At 39.1% G+C, this 26083-nt stretch overlaps 1 protein-coding gene across 1 annotated transcript in view; it reads left to right on the forward strand.

Moving 5' to 3' along the window:
- The window catches only part of KDM7A (lysine demethylase 7A), a 92419-nt gene that overhangs the window by 12537 nt on the left and 53799 nt on the right, over positions 1 to 26083 (forward strand). Inside the window, exon 2 of the mRNA XM_030932804.1 lies at positions 25681 to 25766. Coding sequence (XP_030788664.1) covers positions 25681 to 25766 — 86 coding nt within the window. The remainder of the gene's footprint in view (positions 1 to 25680; positions 25767 to 26083) is intronic.

Raw genomic sequence — 26083 nt, forward strand, 5'->3', positions numbered from 1 at the left:
ATTTAAAAAACCTATAATACCTTTATTATAATTAAAAATAGTTGATAATTTCTTAATAACATCAATATCTACTATCCACATTTCTAGTTGTCTCAAAAATGTCGTAACTTTTTTCACTATTTGTTTGAATCAAGATCTAAATAAGGTTCACACATGTGATTAGTTGCTCCATCTTGTAAGTTTCTTAATACATAGCAGTGATTCTCAACTAGATGAGATTTTGTCTCCCAGGCCACACTAGTCAATGTCTAGAGACATTTTGATTTGGAAGTGGTAGAGTGGTTGCTACTGGCAGCTAGTAGGTAGAGGACAGGGATGCTACTAAACATTCTGCACTGGTTAGCCCCACAGAAAGAATGATCTAGTCTAAAATCTCTATAGTGCTGTTGTTGAGAAACCCTGATCTATAGGTTTTTCTTTCAGGTCTTTAACCCTCTCCCCGCCCTTGCAAACTCCTTGTTGCACAAAGTGGTTGTTTATCCTAAAAATTTCCACTTTCTGGATTTTGCTGATTATGTCCCTGCAGAATCTTTTTGCTCCTCTCTTTCCTATAAATTGGTAGTTGACTCTAGAGAAGCTTGATCAGATTCAGGTCCCCTTCAACCCCCAAAAATTTCATAGGAGAGTGCTGCAGATTTCTATCAGGAACCTAAGCAGAAGGCATAAAATGTCTGGTTGTTTCTCTTTTTGTTATATTGGCTGCCATTGATCAATGCCAATATCCATTCATAGCAGTTGCAGAATGGTACCTTTATCATTATAATTATAAAATTTTATAACTGATGATTATAAAATTTCTTTTTCATTTGTTACTTGTAGTACTTCTATAAAGAGAAAATTTTCTTTTATCTAGTCTTTGGTTATCTAGTTGTTCAGTATAGGAGAGGCAAAATTAAATGCTTGATTCTTTTCCATTATCACTGACTTTTTAAGTTAATTGATTAATTAACATCCTCATTGTTAAGGGATGAGAGCTATTATTTAAAGGAATATAATTTAATGTGTAATATTGAGCAATACAGAGAAGTTGAAAGACAAATATATAGAAAGATCCATGTCCCCTTTGACCATACAAACTGCCATTAAAAAAACAAAACAAAGACAATCTGGTAAGAGGGCCAGACACTGCCGCTCACACCTGTAATCCCAGTACTTTGGGAGACCGAGGCAGGAGGATCACCTGAGGACAGGAGTTTGAGACTAGCTTGGGAAACATAGCAAGACCCCCATCTCTACAAAAAATAAATGAGCTGGGTGTGGTGGCATGTGCCTGTCGTCCTAGCTCCTCGGGAAGCTGAGGCTTGAGTGCAGGAATTTGAGGCTTCAGTGTGCTAAGATTGTGTGATCTTGCCACTGTACTCCAGCCTGGGTGATAGAGCAAGACTGTCTCTTAAAAAAGACCTGGCGCCGGGCTTGGTGACTCACACCTGTAATCCCAGCACTTTGGGAGGCTGAGGCAGGCGGATCATGAGGTCGGGAGATTGAGACCATCCTGGCTAACACGGTGAGACCCCGTCTCTACTAAAAATACAAAAAATTAGTCGGGCGTGATGGTGAGCGCCTGTAGTCCCAGGTACTTGAGAGGCTGAGGCAGGAGAATGGCGTGAAGCCAGGAGGAGGAGCTTGCAGTGAGCCAAGATCACGCCATTGCACTCCAGCCTGGGCGACAGAGTGAGATTTTGTCTCAAAAAAAAAAAAGACCTGGCAAGAAATTCAAGCAATATAGAAAGGTTTAAAAAAAAAAAAAAAAAAAAAAGCAAAAATCTTACTTTTTGTTTATTAAAATAACCTGGATATCTCAGAGAGCTTCTCATATCAGCTTGTACAGATATCTCATTCTTTTTAATGGCTGCATAGAATTCCATTCTGTGGATTTACCATAATTTAACTGGTCCTCTCTTGATGGATTCTTGAGTTGGTTTCTCTTTTGTTCTTATTACTTAACAATGCTGCAGGATATATATTTTTGTGTGTATGTTTATCTTTATTCTTGGTGAGCATTTGGGTATTCTTAATGTAAGTTTCTAGCGTTATCCATTTTGAAGTTGTTTTTATCTGTAGTCATATTTTAAAATTCATGTTCTGTTGATCAAAGACAAGTGTAAAGAATACTGATAATGAAATAGAAGTTTGAGCTTAAATATATTGTACAAATTTAAGATTCTTATTTACTGGGGCTGTAAGTTGCATTCATCTTAACACAAAAATCAGTGTCAGAGAAAGTAAAGTGATCTTATGTCCAATTTATATTTTATTATGGGGAAGAGGGATAAAACACTCTCAGAATGTTTTGTTAACATCCTCTTCCTTTATAATTTAGAAATGCCATTTTTACTTGAGCACAAAACATAGGACTTTCAGACATCTAATATGGACTCCTGTTTATCAGTTAGTAATCTTTTTTTTTTTTTGAGACGGAGTTTCACTCTTTTTGCCCAGGCGGGAGTGCAATGGCGTGATCTTGGCTCACCACAACCTCTGCCTCCTGGGTTCAAGCGATTGTTCTGCCTCAGCCTCCCGAGTAGCTGGGATTACAGGCACGCACCACCACGCCCAGCTAATTTTGTATTTTTAGTAGAGACGGGATTTCTCCATGTTGGTCAGACTGGTCGCAAACTCCCGATCTCAGGTGATCCACCCACCTCGGCCTCCCAAAGTACCGGGATTACAGGCGTGAGCCACCGCGCCTGGTCTATCAGTTAGTAATTTTAAGTTTGATGTGTGCAGTAAAATCATGAAGTTGCGAAAGCTGGGGGATCTTACACCGTTATAGATGATTTGGTATTTTTAATGTGCAAAAACTGTTGTCAGGTGAGTATTCACTATTTCACAAAGAAACTGGAATGTGGTCCAGTGTCGACCTTTTGATGAATACAGTATCCCTTGAATACTTTAATATTAATAAATATTAAATGGCTCACACCTGTAATCCTAGCACTTTGGGAGGCTGAGATGGGTGGATCGTGAAGTCAGGAGATTGAGACGATCCTGGCCAACATGGTGAAACCCCATCTCTGCTAAAAATACAAAAAATTAGCTGGGCGTGGTGGCACACACCAGCTACTCGGGAGGCTGAGGCAGGAGAATCGCTAGAACCCAGGAGGCGGAGGTTGCAGTGAGCCAAGGTCGTGCCACTACACTCCAGCCTGGGTGACAGAGTGAGACTCCATCCCCCCCGCAAAAAAACAGAAAAATGAAACTAAAAAAAGAAAATAAAATGGTCATGGAGATGTGACCTGGAGATATTTCCGTTGTCTAGAACCCTACAGAATAGTTTAAAAAAAAAAAAACCAAAGGTCAGAACATGAAACAGTTTTGATAGCATTTTAACTGACCTGGTCAGTGATGGTGTGGGACCACTGGTATCCTTGAAACAGGGGCTTTCTGGCCACTTTCCATCAATGGCTTTGGAAACTTTCTGTGGGGACCACATGGGAGCTTTCCCCTCCAAGGACTGGGTTTGTGGGTTCATGGGTTTTTCCTCTTCTGTGTGAACTGCTAGAGTGCCTCACCTGTCACATACGCTACAGTGTAGACGTGTGGTTAGTCTTTTTCACTTTACTACTTTTTGAAGGAATCATGGGGCATAAACTATATGCAGATTATAAGAATTTTAGTCTTTTTACGTAATCTAACTTGTCACAGGTCTGATTCATATTCCTCTCTTACATTCTTCCTATTTCGGTACTTTTTTAAAGGCTAACTTTGTGTGCCTGGTGTTTTGAGTCACTTTCTTTTTTGTGCTAGCCTGTCCTTATTTTCTTTATATCAAAGAATCAAAGTTTTCTTTAGAGCCCGTGGTGACTGGGTGAACACAGTCCCTTCTGTTTGGTTCAGGGACATTTTTCCTCATACCTGCTTTTCCAACCATCCAAATGCCAAGTAGTTAGCGCTGGACTCTACTCCCTTAATTTTTCTCTTCTTATCTTTGGCTTTGTGGGCATCCAGCCTGTAGTAGGAGAGGTCATACCCCAATCTGAACTTGATTTCTCAGTTTTCTCATTCTTTATCCCTTAAGCAATTGATTATTCTCGAAAGCTCCAAAGTCGCACACCGCTCTCTCTCAGGATCACCTGTTGGGGCCACCCATCTCTTCAGGAGTGTTACCACCTCAGCCCCAGGGGAACTGCTACTTGATTTACCCATGGTATTACATCCTGATAAGCCCATCATAAAGTTGAAAAATCCTAAATTGAACCATTGTAAATTGGAGACTGTCTGTCCTGTGCTTATCTCTTGCTGGTCTGCAGAGTGTTTTGTTTTGCAGCCCTACCCCTCACCCCAGGGTGGCAGCTGCTGATTCAGTCACCACCTCAGACCTTCTGAGAAGACAGAACAAAGAAAGACCCTGATACAAGCTGCTTCAGACTTCAAGTAATGTTAGGATATGAGTCACTTTTCTTCTCTTTCCTTCCCTTCCTCTCCACTGCATCAATGATTTTTTAGTTTCGTTTGCCACCATCACGTGTCAGGCTTTCATTGGCCACTATCATAGTTTCTACCATATCAATGTAACACTTTTGATACTTAATATTTTCTTTAAAACTGCTTTAAATGGATTTTTGTTTTAAAAATTTACTTGCCTTAAACAGAGGTATCTGCTAAATCGTGTTAGTGATGCTCACGCTACATTTTAATAGGTATAAGAAAATATATATTTATTGAAATAAAAAGTATTATCTAAAATGTGCACCTGTAAGATTGTCAGAAGGGTAATGATGATTGATAGGCTAGTAGACACAGAGAAAGGGTACAGGTTTTTTTTAATGGAAGTCAAGGATTGAAGAACTTAAATAAGCAAATGAGAATGGCTATACAAAGCAGGAGGCTCAGCAGAATTTGTCCCACTGCCAAGACAAATTTCCCTGGCCTTCAATTTCCCATAAAGCTGCCGTTGGCAATGATAGTGCTGATTGCATCTGGATCCCATCAGGTCCAGCCATTATTGTGGTTAACACAGGTCCTGAGGTCCTCTTGATTCCTCCCTGTTTTCCTGGTGACATTGCCTATTCCAGGGATGTCAGAAACTGCCGACAGCCTCAGGACGTTCCTCAGTATGAATAGCAAGATTGGGTGAATTGATGATCAACTTCTCAGGAATCTCATCTTCCTAGCAGGCCTCAAGCCTGCTTGAAGTCTGTTCCTCCAGATATGCATAACACCACACTTTGGGCCAAAGTTTGCCTTAGTGTTGAAACGTGTGTTCAGATTTAGGAAATTCCTGGAAGCAATTTCAAGAAGAAAAGGCAACTGCTAAGTCATGTAGATTGTGGTCTTTGGTGTAGTTGGAAATTATCTTTAGGTGTATTAGATCCCATCTACTCATCCATTCAAGGGCCTGGCTTCAACAGTTGTATCCCTACCTCATCATTTTTTTTTTTGTTAGCATGCCAATTGTATGCATATATCCTTTATTTTAATTTTTAATTTTTATTTTTTTTTCGAGATGGAGTCTTGCTCTGTTGCCCAGGCTGGAGTGCAGTGGCATGAACTCGGCTCACTGCAATCTCCGCCTCCCGGGTTCAAGAGATTCTCCTGCCTCAACCTCCGGAGTAGTTGGGATTACAGGTGTGTGCCACCACGCCTGGCTAATTTTTTTTGTATTTTTAGTAGAGACAGGGTTTCACCATGTTGGCCAGGCCAGTCTTAAACTCCTGACCTCAAGTGATACGCCCACCTTGGCCATATGTGGGATTACAGGCATGAGTCACCAAGCCCGGCCTGTATCTTTTATTAAAAAAACAAAAACAAAAATCCTTTCCTGGCATCCCTTTTCAGCTGCAGCCCTGTTTCTTTGCTACATTTATAGCAAAATTAATCAAGTTGTTCCTACTTCCTGTTTGCAGTTTTTTGGTTTTTTTCTTCTCCTAGGAAATGAGAGAGGTCCCATTTTCTCTTTTACTCAATCCAATCAGGCTTTCATCGTTACCACTCTATTGAAACAGTTCTTTTCAAAGTTATCAGTGAGCATCACCTAACTTGGCATCTGGGGAACCCCTGTGCTGATTTTCCTTCTGCTTTGCTACCCCTCCTTCTCAGTTCTTAGTGCAATTCCTTCTCGTCTCCCTGATCTTTTACTGCTGGGTACCCCACGGTAACTCAGTAGTTTTTCCAGCACTCATCTGTTTTCTTTCGTAGCTCTCTCCCCTGAACTCTAGTCTTTTTTTTTTTTTTTTTTGAGGCGGAGTCTCGCTCTGTCGCCCGGACTGGAGTGCAGTGGCCGGATCTCAGCTCACTGCAAGCTCCGCCTCCCGGGTTTACGCCATTCTCCTGCCTCAGCCTCCCGAGTAGCTGGGACTACAGGTGCCCGCCACCTCGCCCGGCTAGTTTTTGTATTTTTAGTAGAGACGGGGTTTCACTGTGTTAGCCAGGATGGTCTCGATCTCCTGACCTCGTGATCCGCCCGTCTCGGCCTCCCAAAGTGTTGGGATTACAGGCTTGAGCCACCGCGCCCGGCCACTCCCTCCCTTCTTGATCATCACTGCTGCTCCTGTAGTACTCTTCATTTCACTTAATGGCAGTCCTTCATGTTGTTCAGGGCAGGATCTTTGGAGTCATCCTTAATTCTTCTCTCATAATTTGCACTAAATCTTTGGCCAAATCCTGTTCGCTTACCTTCAGAATCTCACTACTACTGGTTGCCTTCATCACTATCCTTTTGTAAGATGGGCTTATTGAAGTAGCCTCCTACTGGTCCCCCTCCATCTGCACTCCAGAAACCAGAGTGGTGCTTTTAACATGTAAGTTGTAAGTTAATACTTAAATGAACTTTAGTGGAACACTTGTCCTCTTGAGGAAAAAGTCTCTGAAAATTCCCTGCTCATTGCCACAATTTCTTCCTTCCTTTTTAAATAGTTCCTGAAGTACTTCTGTCTCTGGGGAACGTCTCTTAAGATAGCTAAAATATTTTAATCCCTTTTGCCAAAAAGGCTATTGCCCTTTTTCCACCTGCTTCAGCATTTCAATTGTTGTTATTATTTTTTGAGACACAGTCTTGCGCTGTGGCCCAGGCTGGAGTACAGTGGTGTGACCTCGGCTCACTGCAACATCCGCCTCCTGGGTTCAAGCAGTTCTCCTGTCTTGGCCTCTCGAGTAGCTGGGATTACAGGTGTGCACCAACACACCTGACTATTATTTTTTTTTAAATATATTTTTGGTAGAGACAGAGTTTCATCCTGTTGGCCAGGCTGGTCTGGAACTCCTGACCTCAAGTGATCCACCCACCTCGGCCTCCCAAAGTGCAGGGATTACAGGCGTGAGCCACCACCCCCTGTCTCAATTATTTATTTCTTTGTTTGTTAATTAATTAATTAGAGTCTTACTCTGTCGACCAGGCTGGAGTGTTGTTGCATAATCACAGCTCACTGCAGCCTTGACCTTCCAGGCTCAAGCAGTCCTCACACTTCAGCCTCCCAAGTGGCTGGGACTACAGGCGTGCACCAACACGCCCAGCTAATTTTTAAATATTTTTGTAGAGACAGAGTCTCAGTATGTTGCCCAGGCTGGTCTTGAACTCCTGGGCTCAGGCGACCCTCCCTCCTCGGCCTCCCAAGGCCACGTTTACAGGCATGGGCCACTGTGCCTGGCCTCAGTGTTTTACGTAATGGTCCAGTCTCTTAAGGGATTCATGGTAGCTGAGCCTACCCTAGTTAAGTCTAAAGCTGATGCTACCCTCAGCAGTGGGACAAAATAATTCACCGATTTTATTCATGTCTTTAGAACTGTCACATAGTGAGTCGCTAGAAATAATTATTTTTCCCTCCGGAGAATTCCTAAGATCCAAAGATGGTTCTTTTCCTCCTATACAGATCAATTGTGGATTTCCTCATCAAGTTGAACACTTTTGTTCTTGATCTTTGTTCAGTAATTAAGTATTAAATATTACCCAAGTATTATTTACTTAACCTGTACCTATTTACCTATAACTATTTATTATACCAATTTGTATATATTCTTGTTCAGTGTTTATCCCTGAGAGGATGCTGGGCTAAGAGAATAGAGAAGATGGTGAGTATGAAGATAAGCATATCTCTACAATAAATGTGAAAGTTAAGGGTGTGTGCATGAGAGGTGTGCGAGACTAGGCTTGTACATATGCAGCAGGCTCTGTAGGAGCCCCACCCGGATCCCCTGGCTTTCTTTCTTTCCATCTCTGTCTCTGTCTCTGTCTGGGGAATACTTCTTGCTCAAAGCACCTTATACTTGGCCTGAGGGCGTTCTCTGGCTGCAGGAGCTCAGCAGCTTGTACTTGAAGCAGGTCTGAAATGCTGGGGCATTATGCCTCTGGGATAGCCCTCATCCATTATCTAGTGGGAGATAGTAAATAAATACCTAACTTCCTCTTCCTTTGGGTGGGACCTTTCTGAAGCCCCTTATACTTAGTCTTCCAAATGTCCCCAAGGCTACCTCCCTTTCTGTGTCTCACTTTTCCATTCACTTACCAGTGCTTCCAGTGATTACTTCCCATGTGAATGCCTGCAATCCCATCTCAGGTTCTGCTTAAGGGGAACTCCAACCTTAAACCAGTAGGTAAATTGTTAATGAAAAGAAAGATCATAAGCAAGAGATACGGGATTTGAAAATAGAGTTTGGATTTCATTGATAACAGATTTTTCACATGATGATAGTGTTTGTGTCTTAACGCCTGTATAATTATATGATTTCATTTACCTATCTCTGTGTGCAAAATGTGTTATGAACATGGCTGTCAAAGTCATTGAGTAGATCTCTGGTCCTGCTGCCTTCAAGGTTATTTGTGATATGATTTTAATTTGAAGCTGTTTGTTGTTGTTTTATTTCTCCCTTCCTTTAGAATCCCTTCTTTTTCAAAACACTAGAAACCTCCCATCATGCTAAGTAACCTTTTGCATGAGAACTGTTGCAATGAAGTGTTAACATTTCGCAGATTAATTGACATATAAGAAAACTAGCAACCACTTTACCATCTTTGGGGAATGATATGGTCTACCAAAATAAGATTTTCCTATAACTGAAAGTTCTACTTGTGAAATGTAGCTGTCCTCAGAAAAATTACTTAGGAGATTAAACTGCTTTAAATAGTGTAGTATTCTATTAAGAGCATGTCTGTCAAAGTCCTTCTAAAAAGAGTTGACATATAATTTCGTTGACTAAGTATCATGGACCTCAGTTATCTTCTGTGCCATATGGGCTGCTGGACTGTTTGTGCGCTAAATTGCCCCACACCAGTTGCCATTTATCGATAGTGTTTTATTTCCTTCCTTGCGATTCTTTTTTCCTGTTGCCTGTTAGTCTGCTTTGACCAACTTCCACTTCCACTGTCTCCTTCTAATTTTGTTTTCTTTTTCTTTTTCTTTTTTTTTTTTTTGAAACGGAGTCTCGCTCTGTCGCCCGGGCTGGAGTGCAGTGGCCGGATCTCAGCTCACTGCAAGCTCCGCCTCCCGGGTTTACGCCATTCTCCTGCCTCAGCCTCCCGAGTAGCTGGGACTACAGGCGCCCGCCACCTCGCCCGGCTAGTTTTTTGTATTTTTTAGTAGAGACGGGGTTTCACAGTGTTAGCCAGGATGTTCTCGATCTCCTGACCTCCTGATCCGCCCGTCTCGGCCTCCCAAAGTGCTGGGATTACAGGCTTGAGCCAGTGCGCCCGGCCTAATTTTGTTTTCTTAACTAGAGCAAAATAAGATTTCCACGTGGGATTAGGCAACAGGTCTTCTTAAATTACCCACTCCGTATTCTGATACACAGGTGACAAAAGGATGACCCTAGCCAGGAATGGAGTCAAGCTGTGCAAAAGAGATTTGGCAAATATCACTTAAATCAACCTGACAGGCAAGTTTGGAATTTTTGAAATCAGAGTGCATGTGGTGCTAGATTATAGCTTTGAATTCTTACCCTAGGATAGAAGCTCTGCCTGGTGGGTAAGGGTAGCCCTGGCTTCCAGGTAATTTTATTTAGAAGAAAATCATATGGCTGGCTTGGAGATATGTTATATCTTGCTTGTTATGTAGGTCTTGTATTTTGATCTACGTAAGAAGATTTGACTCAGTCATTAGACTTCAGCCTAGAAAGTGCCCTACAAATACTTGTTAATTATGTTGTAATAAGGGTAATTGGAGACAATTTGTTTCTTTTGAGGTTAAAAAGATAGTTTTAGAAAGTTTTAGTGTGTGATCAGTTATTGACTTCTTTGGTTCATATGCATTCATTAACATGCTTTGTTAGTATTCAGAAATGCTTGGTAATGCTGTCACCATTTTAGTCCCCGTGTTGATAAGGGGGTGGTTTTACTATACACTTGGTTTATTGGTACTTTGTACCAATTGTAAAATTGCAAAACATTAAAAATGTTTTAATTTTGTAAATTTAAATCATAAAATTGTTAACAGTTGCAATTATAAAAACAAATTTATAATAAACTCTTCACAGCCAGTAAGTCTGAAAATTAGCTTCTAAGGCAATTTTCCAAGGTGGAAAATAATAACCCATGAAGTGTTTTGTGGGGGAAAAAGTAAGAGAGAGAGAGAAAGACCTGAGGTTGGGTACAGTATTTATCACTTATGCTTGATCCCCATCATGGAAATTCAAAGTGCTCATTAACTTGTTGAATTCACTGAGAAGTACTGCTGGTAAATAAAGGTGATTCGATCTCAGCCCAGTGTCTCCCTTATGTTTCTCTTATGAACTGTGGAATCTTTTTTGTGAATAACTTTGACTCCTGCAGGACACTGTTTTTTGTCTTTTTTTTTTTATTTCAAGAGACAGAGTCTTACTTTGTCTCACAGACTGGAGTGCAGCAGTGTAGTCATAGCTCACTGCAGCCTCAAACTCCCGGGCTCAAGCGATCTTCCCACCTTAGCATCCTGAGTAGCTGGGGCTACAGGTACATGCCACCTATACCTGGCTAATTTTTAAAAACTTTTTTTTTTTTTTTTTTTTGGTAGAGACGGGGGGTCTCATTATGCCTAGGCTGGTCTTGAACTTCTGGCTTCAAGAAGTCCTCCCACCTTAGCCTCCCAAAGTGCTGGGATTTTTAGACATGAGCTACTGTGCCTGTCCAGGGCACTTAAAAAAAAAAAAAAATGCTTTTTAAGAGAATGCTATAGAGCCAGTCCTTGCTTTGCAGGGTTCTGGTGTGCACTGATTTCAGTTACCATTAGATAACAACACTAGTCACCCAGGATTCAAATTTCAGTCACCATGGTCTGTTACCTATGAATGCATAAAGTACAGATTCTTCTGCCAGTTCTTCAGTATGCAGATCAGAAATCACTGCAAAAATAACAGGCAAGCGTCTGTTCTTCAGTTTACACACAGACAGGAGAATGTGTTATGCTGCCTCCTTGTCTCTCAGTATAAACTTACATGACCTGTTAGCAAAATATATAATCAAAAGTGGGAAGTGGCCAGTAAAGATGAAACAGCAACAAAGAAACAAAAAGTGAAAACTCTGGAAGTAAAATCCCATTGAGCATAAATGGAGTAATAAAATAAGTAACTGACAATGGGAACGCTGCCACTGCCACCATTTGCGGAACTCTAGACAGGCAGCCAGAGGCACTTAGTGAAGGCAGGCTAAATGTCATAATGTTTTAAATTATAGTGTACTAAAGAAGTATTAGTTTTACTATTTTTTCATTTCTCTATATATTATACCAACAGTAAGGGAGTTCTTAATGCTTTGACAAACATTTTTAAAGATCCCCAGAACAATTATAATTTCCCCCATTTATTATTAAAATCACTTGGCGTGATTTCAGCTTGCATGGTTACTTTTATGGTCCTGCTCTACCATGCAAAGCAAGGACCGCCTATATTTTTCTTACATTTGCCAGTCATCGATCATGTGACCTTTCATGGAAATTAAGAATTACAAAATGGCCAGCACTTGGGGAGGCCGAGGTGGGCGGATCACGAGGTCAGGAGATCAAGACCTTCCTGGCCAACATGGTGAGACCCCGTCTCTACTAAAAATACAAAAATTAGCTGGGTGTGGTGGCACATGCCTATAATCCCAGCTATTCGGGAAGCTGAGGCATGAGAATCGCTTGAACCCAGGAGGCAGAGGTTGAAGTGAGCCGAGCCTGGTGACAGAGTGAGACCCCGTCTCAAAAAAAAGGAATTACAAAATGGACTTTGAGGAACCTGTAATGACAAATTATCTTTTTAATGGATCCAACATGTGAATAGGTTAAAAATCCTTCTTACACTTCATGTACTTTACATATTGCCCTGACTTTTATGTTTTGAAATAGAATGGTACAGAGCTTGCTGTTGACCTTTCCTGGCAACTCAGTGCCACCTATTTTGCTATTGATGGATACTTCCGATTTGTAATTGTATTGGAATTCTTTTTTTTTTTGAGACAAGAGTCTCACTCTGTTGCTCAGGCTGGAGTGCAGTGGGATGATCTCAGCTCATACTGTCACCTCCGCCTCCCGGGTTCAAGTGATTCTCGTGCCTCAGCCTCCTAAGTAGCTGGGATTAAAAGTATGCGCCACCACAGCCAGCTAACTTTTGTATTTTTAGTAGAGTTGGGGTTTTACCTTGTTGCCCAGGCTGGTTTTGAACTCTTGGCCTCAAGCAGTCTGTCCTCCTTGGCCTCCCAGAGTGCTAGGATTACAGGTGTGGGCCACCACTTCTGGCCATGCATTAAAATTCTTTGAGATCTCTGGGTCATATATAAATTTCCACGTAGGGTATTTGTTACCAGTTATGACAAGATTTTTGTGGTTCAGACCCCTACTCTAACTCATCGTTCATCAAGAATGAAAAAGCTTGCTAAGGATATTAAGTTCTCCTTAGAATGCTACCTTAGTTTCTGTTCCAGCAGAGAGGCCTTTAATATGAATGCTTTCTCTTGGCTTGACTTGGCTTGGTTTGTAATGTGTTTATTCCCCTTAGATGCAGGCCCTGAAGACTATTTATGAGATGAGAAAGGTTAGTAGGAAAACTAGATCTACTTGATTTGCCTTAGCTGACTCTTGTCCATTGTAGTTGATTCATCACTAAGTGTCCTAGATATATAAGTTTTTGCTGTTATCTTTTATCCCAGGGTGTGATCTCTTATTCCTATATATATTCAATCTTCTATAGGTTTCATTAGGCCCTAGAAAATGTAGTTTTCTCTTCTGTACTTGCAATGGAAAATAAAACTATCAGCTGGATTGGAGTGTTTTAGATGATTATTCATTCATCTTTAAAGATCATATTTATTTTGTTTATAATTCATTTGTCTTCTTTTACTAGAAGAATGTCAGATTCCTAATGTCAGATTAAGATAGGGACATTTAGGAACTACATGAAAGGAAAAGTAAATGGGCATAATATATACATTTGTGATTAATAATACATTTGAATAATATATACATTTGTTTCTGTACAAGAGGATTATACTTGCCTGACTGTGTCCTTTTTCATTGAAAAAATGTGTGGACATTTCAGAATAAATTCTTGAAAGAAAAAATAATCAGTTTTATACTTTCCCCCTCATATTCATTTTCTATCCCTTTATATTTGCAAAATTTATATTTAAATGGGCTCCAAGATGGTAGCTCAAACGAATGTCTCCCTGATGTTCTTGGCATTCCTGTTTTGTGTCAGTCAGTAAATATTTTGTGAGAATCCACAGTGTAATCAGCTTTAGGTAGATCTGTGGGCAGTGGGAAATTCTGAATTAAATATTACCCGTCTTTAAGGAGCTTAAAATCCAACGAAGCTTTCATAGGAAGACACTGTAAATTTGGTGTCTCACTAGCCATTATGCTAGAGTTTTAGATCAGTAGTTCCTCAGTGCCATTTCTCTGCTGAGATTGCTACAAAAGAATCACCTGGGGAACTTGTTAAGAACAGAGATTATTGTGGCCTGGCGCGGTGGCTTATGCCTGTAATCCCAGCAGTTTGGGAGGCCGAGGCGGGTGGATCACCTGAGGTCAGGAGTTTGAAATCAGCCTGGCCAACATGGTGAAACCCCATCTGTGCTAAAAATACGAAAAATTAGCTGGACGTGGTGGCTCATGCCTGTAATCCTAGCTACTTGGGAGGCTGAGGCAGGAAAATTGCTTGAACCTGGGAGGCGGAGGTTGCAGTGAGCTGAGATTGTGCCATTGCACTCCAGCCTGGGCAACAAGAGTGAAACTCTGTCTCAAAAAAAAAAAAAAAAACAGAGATTATTGGGCCACACTCATAAACTTTCCCTGTAGATCAAAGGTGGGGCTCAGGAATGTGTTTTTCTTTTTAAAAATAAACAATGTACACTGCTGATTTCAAAAGGTATAGAGAAGGTTCTATGGTGAAAAGCAATTCTCTTCTCCATTCTATATCCATTCAGTTTTCTTTCCCAGAGGCAACTGCTGTTACCAATTTCTTGCATGTCCTTCCAGACATATACCTTGCATTTACAAACATAGGGATGGGGGGATCACATACAAACTGTTAATGCACCTGGCTTTTGTTGCTTTACAGTAAGCGTCTCTTGGAGATCTTTCCGTATTCCTACTTACAGAGCTGCATCATTCTTTTGAAAGGCTGCCTTGTAGCAGCTTATAAAAGCTCTATCGGGGATTCTAACGGACAGCCCGGTTTGGGAGCCACAGATAGACTGAGTGTTAAAGGGATTTAGAAAGTTTTCGTGTTAATTTCTTATGTCTTGCACTTCATGAGGAACTGGACTCAGTAAACATTTCATTGTACTTCTTGGTACTAACAAGTTTTGTATAATGTTTCTTCTTATAGAATTCGCCAGTCAAAAATATGTGAAGGTAGTAGGGTGTATTTATTTCCAATGAGACCCTGTGTGGCGGTCAAAGCAGCTAGAAACAGGAAGGTTTTCCCATTTTCCATCTCTGGGCTCAAGGTGCTTAGTGCTGTTTCACCTTTCCTTAGTGTTAAGGGAGGTAGGAATGGATAGAGAAGAAGATAGAAAGCAGGTAGTAAATTACACCATAAAACTTGCTCTGCCAAAGGAATTATTTTTCTCTATGTGTCTTTCACTCTGATACCTATATTTAAGAGATGCATATAAATATTCACATCTGTTGTAGAACTTCACGTACATACTGTTACGTATTTACACACTTCAGATATATATTATGGATAGCATACTTGTTGCCTTTGTTAACTTAAAAACATTGCCAAGGAAACCTTTATGAAATTGATACTGTTTATCATCATGGCAAGTTTTTTCTTCCCTAAGATGAGTTACAAAGTTCTTATCAAATTCTCACATCATATTCATTTTGGGATGACATTTATTTGCTGTATCACAGTTTATAAATAAAAGAATAGTCTTTATCTCCACGAAAATAGCAGATATACTGGGAACTGTTTGTGTCCTAATTTCCTTAGTCTGTGTAGACATTCCTCATACCCAGCTAGCTAGGCAGAAAGTAGGCTGAGGAGTAAGAGAGTATTAACTTGAGAGTTTCACTGTCCTGTTCACCACAGGACAGTGAAAAGTAAATATATTTAGCTTCTTGAATATTTCAGAAATGTAAAGCACCTCCTCCTTCTTTAGAACATTCTAATAAAAATTATTACCTTCATGAAATAATGAGCTGTGCTTATTTGTAAGGATGCATTCACCATTTGCATTTGCAAATGGTTACTCTGTGTCCAAGATGTCAGGCAGTAAAGAGCAAAATAACAAGAATTTACGTACTCGAAGCAAATAATGTATCACCATGCAAATCATACTGCTGTGTATATTTCACATATTCATTGTGGGACAAATTTAATTAGAAGCTTGTCAACAGGATTTTTAGCTTTTTGAGGGGTATGTTTTGTACCATTGAGTGCACATCTTGGCTCTTCAACCCCTTATTTCCTCTCATGTTCTTTGATCAATTGCTTTTTATGCTCTCTTTCTCCCTTCACCCTTATTAACATAGATTCTTTTAGTCAGCTGGTTGGAAATAACTCTGGAAGCCCTGGGACAGTTGGAAGCATGAGCCCTGCTTTTGGAGGTAGGAAAAGTGAACCATAAGTGAACCTTAAGAGATTATTGTGAACCAAAGGAATTTCGTTCAGAGTATGCATTTAGTTCAGACCCCTTAAGCATATAGTGTGCCACTAAACGGCTTTAATGTGTCAATTATATAATCTTCACAAAAGTGGAAACATGCCATAAAGAAGCATGCTCAGTTTATAAAGAAAGCATTTAATTTTGTGGGAACAGTTTTATGTCAGCAAGAAAATAATAGAAGTTGGGTTTTTCTGAGCCACACGTTTAATCATACATTACCAGTTTGATTTTTCACTGGAAATAATTCATATAAATTATAAATTTTTACCTTAGCTGATATCTGGTAATGAAGTGATATATCTCAGGGTTAAAACATTGTATAAAACTATTAACAATTTAAAAGTGAAAATGCCAATTGGCATCCTAGTATTTCTAGTAAGAATGTCAACTTATTAAGCCGATTAGTGAGCCTTATTTTTACTGGCTAGCAAAATAAGATTTTTGGACAACAAAACCATTGTTCTATAGTTTCATTCTAAGCCTTTTATGTATATTAATTTTTGTAAAAATCATTTGAGGGAGTTGCTGTTACTATTTCCCATCTTTACAGATGAGGAGACCAAAAAAAAAAGAAAAACCAGATAAAGTACATTACCCGAAGTCACACAGCTTACTAAGTGGGTTAGCTGGGATTCTAACACAGGCAGACTGACTCGAGAGAGAGAGATTTTTCTCAAGTCCACCATCTGAAATTAATTAAAAATGGAAAACAAATTCCCTTTTTTTTTCTTGAAGCATAGCCATTTGAGCCTGGTGTGTGCTCTGAGGAGACATTATTGAAGAAAAAAGATACAAAGTCCAATCACAAAAGCCTAGTTCCTGTTTGGGTTCAAACCTCATAGCTAATAAGCTGTTGATTAGGGCATTGTTGGCTGACTGGAACCTGGTAGAGCCATGGTAATAATAATAATAGCTGCTGTTTATGACTTAGTATGTTTACTGTGCCATTGGTTACTGTAGGCTTAGTCCCATGCTTTACATACTGACATACATTGTCCTGCTTAATCCGAGGGGAATGCCTGCTCCTCAGGCAGATGAAGAAACTTGCTCCAAGTCAAAATAAATAGAGCTGGAAATCAAGTCTTTCTAATTCTGCCATCTGTGCATCCCATTGAAGCCAGTTGATACTTGTTTATCTGGTTATCATGGAAGTAGTAGACTGAGGAGACCTTGCCTCTCCTATAGCTGTTGCCCTAGACCTAAACTGACCCCAGAATCAAGATAGGAAAGGAAACATGAAGAGCAAGCTGTCAGCTATCCTCTGTATTCCCCGAGTTAATTCACCTCAAAGCCCACTCCCCATCCTCCTTTGTTAATAGGACTTTAGGGGTACACAATGACTCAGTCCTCTCATTATGTCACATGTCACAGTGAAGAAATTGAGTAGTTAGGTGCTTTGGATGAGAAGGTAAATGTCTGATACACAGGTGAAAACTTGAAGCAAAATTTCAGATGTATGAATTTCATTACCACAGCCTTCTACTGTCTAAGGAAAGATGCAAGTTGTACTTTACATGTTGAAAGATCTTTCCCTTTTTATCAACTGTTGCCTTTAGTTCCTGTAGAAAATTCTTTAAAAAATTCAAACAGAATAGAATTTTAAAAAACTTTGCCACAATGTATTGGTTTTGAAGTAAGGTTGCAGCACAGTTAATAGTCAACAAAAATTTACTGTGATCATCTGGTACTTGGTATTGCGAGAGAAATCTTAAGGAGCTCAGTTCAGGGAACAGGGTATAAACATTGCTCAATATTAAACAGTGTTAGGCCATAAATCAGTGGAAATGTGTTTGTTTGTTTTTTCCCTGCTCTTTTGTTTTGATAGGAAATGTGTATCAGTAAAATGTCAAAGGACTTTCTGTGGTGTGAGTAAGTGAAGTATCATCAGGGAGGAGGAATTTGGGGCTTTGAAGACTAGGTAGTGTAAGAGTGTTCAGTGAAGAATGGGGAGAGTATCTGAAGCAAGAGGAATATCTAATGAAGTCCGCTGACAGTAATATCTGAAGGAATTTGGCCACCCACTCTTCTAACACCAAGAGTAGAGAATATAAATGAGAGTATTATCCGAGAGGAAAAAAGAGAGTGTTTGGCTGATCCTAGGAATTTCGGTTAGTCATTAATTCAATTCAGTTCTCATCAAGTGTCAAAAAAATAATGCCAGCTTAGCAACAATTTCAGAAAATTAAGACAATGGAAAGTGCTAAAGTTGTCACTGCCCCACTCACCAAATGGCAGTGAGGCTGTTGTCTAGATGGAAGCTATTCAGCAAAGGTCAGATTGTCACCCTGTAGGAAAACACCTCCCTTGTGCCCTCACACACAAAGTGGTTTAATAATCTGAACATTTTGCTGTTAGGAAAAAGTGTGACAGTCTGTATATGAAGGAAAGTTTTACAAGAGAAATAAATGGAGTGGAAGAGACTGAAGAAGGTTATGTGTCAGGTTTGAAAGTGATTCTTAGAAAGTTTGCTTTCAGAGTTGTGCGTTTTGTGTGTCCTACTGCATTTGCTTTTAACATACCTGTTACAGCTATCATGATTCCAGCAATTTTTTAGTAGGGAGGCAGTGAGTGAAGGGTGGAGTGGGTGATCTACAGAATGGGGAGAAGTTATGCCTCCCTCTGAGGAGAGAAACGGAAGTGTAGGCAGTAGTTCTTTTTGGTTCCTTTCAAAGACCTGAGGTAATTCTTGGTTTAGGGACGTTAACTTTCTGTGTTTAATTTTATTTTTTAAAATTATATTTTGTATGGTTAATTTAAATGGACTGTTTTTCAGATTTACTGGTTTACCAGATTTACTGTTTTTATTGATATACCAAATTTACTATTGTGTTGAAATTCAAAATAAATGTAGCTATAAATGTTTTACCAGTTGATTAGAACTGACCCAAACCTGAAGCCTTCACTGACATTTAATAAAACATTATATAGGGTGAGGTGGGATGATGAGTAGACACTAGAGAGAGGAACTCATACATCATTGAAGATTAATAGTCATGTTTAGCCTGAGGTATTCTTAACCAATTGAAATGTCCCTTTCTCCCCTTTTTTCCCTAACCCTCATGGGAGTCATTCTGATTTATGTATCTTAGATGTTCATGGAGAGTTTATGATATGCTGGTTTAGGTTTTTCAGGACACATCTAACATTTTTTTCTCTAATTCTTTTGGTGTTACAACACTTCTTAGGAGTGAGGAATGTGGCCATGGTCAAGGTGAGACAAGACAAACCAGGGGTTTCTATAGAAAACGTACCAACTTGACATCTTTTAACATTGAGTTTCTGTTTTGGTGGGAGTATGTAGCACCTATTTCTTTTGACACTTAATGAACCTTACATTTAAAATCAGGGAAGTTTGGTTTTGAACTTGTTTTATTGAATGCACAGATAGCTGTCATGCATCTTTTCACTTATCTGCAGTGATCTTTTTGTTGTCCCACTTTAGCCACACACTGTTTCCACACTTGAATCTTATCACTGTTACAGATGATGCTACCTCAGAAATGCCAGATTCTGAACATTCTACTCTTTGGGCATAATCTCTCCTCCTTATAGGTCAGTTGCTCAAGCATGCCATGGACTTAGTGCTGGGAGCCATTGAGACCCCTCAGATCATCTCACCATTTTCTCACTACCTTCTGTCTTCACATCTTTTTTGACTGCTTACATTTCATGGGTCATCCTTTAATTTCCTTGTAAATATCAGGAACTCCTTTTCTGGTCTTTACCTACAAAAACCCCGACTCTGGATGAATCCGATTTCCTACTCTGGGTCTGCACTGCATGGGTGAACATTGTTGAAAAAAAAATCACATAAATACATAGAAATGGTTTTAATTAGACTGTTTTTGCATCATTATACCTGAGGCTGAGTCATTTATAAAAAAGAGGTTTAATTGATTCATGGTTTTATAGGCTGTACAGGAAGTACAGTGCCGGCATCTGCTCCTGGTGAGGCCTCAGGAAGCTTTCAACCATGGCAGAAGGCAAAGGGGGAGTAGGTGCACCCATGGTGAGAACAGGTGCAAGAATGGGAGGGAGGTGCTATACATTTTGAAACCAGATCTCATGAGAACTCACTGACTATCCCTAGGATAGCACAGAACATTCCTGAGGGAGTCTGCCCCCATGACCCAAACAGTTCCCACCAGGCTCCACCTCCAACATTGTGGATTACATTTTAGCATGTGGGGGATGTGTGTGTGTGTGTGTGTGGTGGGGACAGACATCCAAACTGTATCAGGTTTGGAATTCATTGTCTGTCTGGAATCTCAGGTGGATTTGGACTCTCAACACTAGCTAGCAATGTTATTGTGTTTCTTAGTCTTTCGTTCTACAGATCAACCCTTTTATACTTTGGTCTCTACCTTTTTCCATACTCAGCTGAGTGTCTCACACTAACTTAGCTGAGAAAAATAGAAGCCCTTAGACTGTAGTATGAAGACTAGTTTATCTTCTTTTTCGTTTGTCCTGTGTGCTTTTGGTGTCAGATCTAAAAAACCATATTCTGATCCAAGCCCTTGAATACTTACTCTTTTTTTTTTTTTTTAATTTTTATATATTTTTTGAGACGGAGTCTTGCTGTGTTGCCCAGGCTGGAGTGCAGTGGCTCGATCTTGGCTCACTGTGAGCTCCGCCTGCCGGGTTCACGCCATTCTCCTGCCTCAGCCTCCCCACTTGCCACCACGCCTGGCTAATTTTTTGTATTTTTAGTAGAGACGAGATTTCACCATGTTAGCCAGGATGGTCTCGATCTCCAGACCTTGTGATCCTCCCACCTCGGCCTCCCAAAGTGCTGGGATTACAGGCGTGAGCCACTGCGCCCAGCCGAAGACTTACTCTTATGCTTTATTTCAAGAGTTTTATAGTGTTAGCTCTTACCTTTCTCATCCGAGTTAATTTTTGTATATGGTGTGTGATAGAGGTCCAAACACATTCTTCTGCATGTATGTTGTCCCATACCATTTGTTGAACAGACTCTTCTTTCCCCCTTGAATGATCTTGGGACTCTTGCCAAAAATCAATTGGCCACAAATGTAAGAGTCTATTTCTGGACTCTCAGTTCTATTTGGTATTTCTATCCTTATGCCAGTACCACACTGTCTAGATTACCATAGCTTTGTTAAGTATATTTGCAGTCGGGGAGTGTGACTCCTCCGTCCAGTGATTCTTAACCTTTTCTTTGGGTTACAGGAAACTTTTTGAGTTTCTTCTAAGAAACTGTGGACCAAGGGAATTGTATGTAAAGATATATAAAATTTTGTATAACATTTATGTATTGAATTGGAAATTTATAGTCTTTCAGTTAAAAAATGAATTTTTAAACAATTAGCATATTCACCTTTTGCTTTCTATGGGAAAAGTGATGTAAGTCCATATTGGACAAATAAAGTAAACTTGTGTTCTACTCAAAAGTAAAATGTAATAGCTTGATTTAGTTACGTGGATTCAGTATTCAAGCAGCAATGTCATGTTATTTGTTAACATCTTTTGGTTTTGACCTTTTGGGATGGCGGCACGCTCTACTCAGACTCTCAAAGACTTTACAGTAGCAAGTGTCCTAGAGTTCTCTCAGGTGAGAGTGGGCTCGTTTTTGCATATCCGGAGGTCTCTGATATATTGCTTTTGATATTTTGTTGTGGTTATTAGATTAATACATTTCAAGATTTTTGCCTAATTTTTACATGGTTGTGGATAGAATTTTAGTTGTGAAAGTATTTAGTATTTTAATTGTGTATTCATTTTGTATTGTGTGTTTTTATTTAGTATTTTAATTGTGAAATAAGAATAGAGGAAGCGTGTCTAAAACATGCATCTAGAGTTTAATCAATAGTTACGAAATACATACCCATGTAATAATCATTTAGAACCTCAGGACACCACTTGCCATCCTTTCTAGATGACAGTCCTCAGAGGAAACCACTGTCCTTTCAAGATCCATCTCTTCCTTGTTTTTTAAGATAGCTTTATTATCCCTAAACAGTATACTTCAGCTTTCCCTAGTTTTGAGTTTTCTGCGTTCATAGAATATACCATAGGTACTCTTTTGCGTCTTTTTAAAATTTAACTCAATGTTGATTAACTTGTAGAATTCATTCATTTATTATGCGAGTTTTTTTATTTTTGTTACCATATAGAGTTCCGTTATGAGAATATACTGTATCCATTTTATTATTTGTAGACTTCACAAATAATGATTCTATAAGCGGCTCTGTATAGGTAGGTATCCTGATGCACATGTGCCTGAGTTACTTTCAGTTGTGTTTACCTAAAAAAGGATTTGCTTCATCATGGAATAATCATAGAGCATATGATTCTTCAGCTTTAGTGCAAAATTGTTCTCCAGCATGGCTGTATCAAACTCTCAGTTTAAAGTTCCTATTGACCCACATCATCTTCAACACATGGTATCATCAGGCTTTTTAGTTTTAGCGGGTCTGTTGGGTATGTCGTGGTATTTATTGTGCTTTTAATTTATATTTCCCCCAGTTATAAGGTTGTACACCTTTTTATGTGTGATTCAGCCATTTAGAGTTCCTTTTATGATGTGCCTATCCAAGTATTTTGTTCATTTTTCTGTTTTTTTTTTTTGTATTGATTTGTAGGAGTTCAGTATATTTTGGGTATAATTCCTTTGGTGGCCACCTGTATTGTAATGTCTTCTGCTACTCTGGCTTATCATTTCAGTCTTTATAGTTTAATGAATTGGAGTTTATTTTAATATGGCTGACGTTACCAGTTTTCACCTTTATGGACAGTGCTTTTTGTGTTTTAAGACAGTCCTTCCTGTCATAAAGTCATAAAGATATTTTCTATATTACGTTATACAACCTTTGTACTTTGTGTTTTATGTGTGTTTAGGTTTATCATCTACTTTGGAATAAATTTTTATGTTATGAGATAGATATGTAATTTTAAATCGAGATTTAAAGAGATATATACATATCTTTTTTATATATAAATATATATCATTTATGGATATATAAAAATCAAGCATATTTTATACAAATATCTTTTATATAAATATCTTATGTGTATGTTTATTTTTATTTTAACAAAGATATATATATATTTTTTTTTTCTTTTTTTTTTTTTGACTGAGTCTCACTGTATCACCCAGGCTAGAGTGCAATGGTGTGATCTCGGTTCACTGCAATCTCCGCCTCCTGGGTTCAAGCGATTCTTCTGCCTCAGCCTCCCAAGTGGCTGGGATTACAGACATGCGGCAATATGTCTGGCTAATTTTTGTGTTTTTAGTAGAGGTGGGGTTTCGCCATGTTGGCCAGGCTGGTCTCAAACTCCTGACCTCAAGTGATCTGCCCACTTTGGCCTCCCAGAGTGCTGGGATTACAGACATAAGCCACCCCACCAGGCCAATATATCTTTTTTAAAATAAAAAGATACATGTATATAAGATGTTGATATAAAAGCTATATAAAAAGTGTCCAGGACCTTATATCAAAAAGTTTGTTCTTGCTGTATGCTCCTCCGTGCCCTCCTGTTACACATGAGTGCACACATATACATGGATCTGGTTTTGGGCACTGGCATCTGTTTCATATTGCCTTGATTCCTAGAGCTTTAAAATAAGTCTTGATACTTCGTAGAGTTTTAGGGTGGTGGGTGGGTTTGTTTTTGTTTTTGTTTTCTGTGAATGCTTTGCATATTCTTGGCCCTGTACATTTCCATATTAATTTTAGAACCAGTTTGTCAGGTTCTACCTATCTGGATTGGAATTAAATTGAATCTATAAATCACTTTGAGGAGAATTAATGTCTTTACATTATTACACCTCAAACCCACGGTCGTGATGTGTATCTCCCTTTATTTAGGTTTTCTTTAAAGTCTCTCAGTAATATTTTATACTTTACCCTAAAGAAGCCTTGCATAGTTTTTGTTAAATTTATTCCAGTGTACTTGATTTTTTTTTTGAGATGGAGTCTAGCTCTGTCCCCCAGGCTGGAGTGCAGTGGCGCCATCTCCGCTCACTGCAAGCTCCGCCTCCCGGGTTCACGTCATTCTGCCTCAGCCTCCTGAGTAGCTGGGACTACAGGCGCCCGCCACCACACCTGGCTAATTTTTTGTATTTTTAGTAGAGATGGGGTTTCACCATGTTAGCCAGGATGGTCTCGATCTCCTGACCTCATGATCTGCCCATCTCGGCCTCCCAATGTACTTGACATTTTTATGCAGTTGTACATGGTATGTTATTTCACTTTTTAGCTTTATATTGTTGGTATATGGAACTAGGTTTTTTTATATAATCTTTAGCAATCTTTTTCTTGATTCTTATGATTTCTCTATAGATTCTTTTGCATTTTCTGCTTGCGTAACCATAGCATTTGCAGATGATAGCTTTTTTTCTAATCCCTATACCTTTTAATTCTTTTCCTTATTTTACTGTACCAGTTCGATCCTCCAGCACAGTGTTCACCGGAAGTAGTAATAGGAGGTGTTCTTGCTTTTTTTTTTTTTTTTTTTGAGATGAAGTCTCACTCTGTCGCCTACTGCAATCTCTGCCGCCCGGGTTCAAGCAATTCTCCTGCCTCAGCTTCCCAAGTAGCTGGGATTACAAGCGCCTGCCATCGTGCCTGGCTGATTTTTGTATTTTTAGTAGAGATGGGGTTTCACCATGTTGGCCAGGCTGATCTTGAACTCCTGATCTCATGATGCACCCACCTCGGCCTCCCAAAGTGCTCGGATTACAGGCGTGAGCCAACACACCCGGCCGCTGTATTCTTAATCTCAGAATGACTGCTTTATGTTATTTGCATAGGATGTTTTAGAAGTATCCTTTTCCACATTATGGAATTATCCTCTAAGCTAGCTAAGAGGTTTTGTTGTTTACTTTTTAATCATACGTAAATGTTGAATTTTATCAAATACTTGTCCTGAATCTTTTTAAATGGTCATATGATTTTTTTTCCTTTAATCTAATAATGTGGTAAGTTTCACTGATTAAGACTTTTAGTGTTAAAAACCACCTTGTGTTCCTGGGATAGACCCAACTTGATATCTGCATCTTTACTCATAAATGAGGGTGACCTATAATTCTTTCCAAGTTTTGGTACCAAGAACTTATGCTGTCAGGAAATGAGTTAGGGAGCAAATCCTTTTTTGCTACTCTCTGGAGTAAATTTGATATAATATTAGATTTATTTGTTCCTTGAATATTTGATAGAACTTGCATTTTTAAAGGTTTTTTGTCTATTCTTTTTATAACTTCTTGAGGTAGATACATAGCTCGTTAATTTCAGCCTCTTTTTTTCTAACAGATGCATTTAGAGCTATATGTTTCTGTTTACAAGTTCTTCATCCCACAAATTGTGTCGTATTGTATTACCGTGGTTCACATTTTAATATATCTTTTGACTCATTTTATTGACATTTTATAACAGGTGACATTTACATAATGGTTGAGGATTTTATGACTTATTGTGTTGTTTCTGATGTCTCTACTGCTGCTAGGAGAGAATTACTTTGAGTGTAATATGTTCTCCCTCATGCTCACTTAGCAAGTTTGTAGAGAACAGAATAAAATTTATCTTTATATGTGTTTCTCTGCTCTACAAAAATGTGTTGGTGAGGCGGTTGTACATTTCTCAGCTAAATTCCATCCACTGTATTATAGTTAAGTGAATATTTTCAACTTACTTACATATTGATTTTGTTTTTCTTTGTCTTAGCTGTGTTGGAGTAGAAGAACATCATGCTGTTGACATTGACCTGTATCACTGTCCCAACTGTGCAGTTTTACACGGTTCCTCCTTGAGTAAGTACTAGGTGCTTAAATAAAAATTGACATTTCAGAAAAATCGAGATTTCAGACTTACATGTACATGTTAATACTTTAATGATACTCTGATGAGTTATATTATACCCATCAAGAACTGTAGGGAAAGATTTTGCTCAAGGTATTTAGGTTGTCGTTTTTGTTTCATTAAGTCAAAAGATTAAGGGGGGAATGTACTGTCAGTCTTAATTGCCAGTGCAGAATCCTCAAACTCAACTACATAGTTTGATATCTTTCAATTTGAGAAGTGTGGTAAAGTAAAATTTTTCTGTTTCTGGAATCTGATTTCGCTTGTT

This window comes from Rhinopithecus roxellana, chromosome 6 (assembly GCF_007565055.1).
Source record: "Rhinopithecus roxellana isolate Shanxi Qingling chromosome 6, ASM756505v1, whole genome shotgun sequence".
Lineage (NCBI taxonomy): Eukaryota > Metazoa > Chordata > Mammalia > Primates > Cercopithecidae > Rhinopithecus > Rhinopithecus roxellana.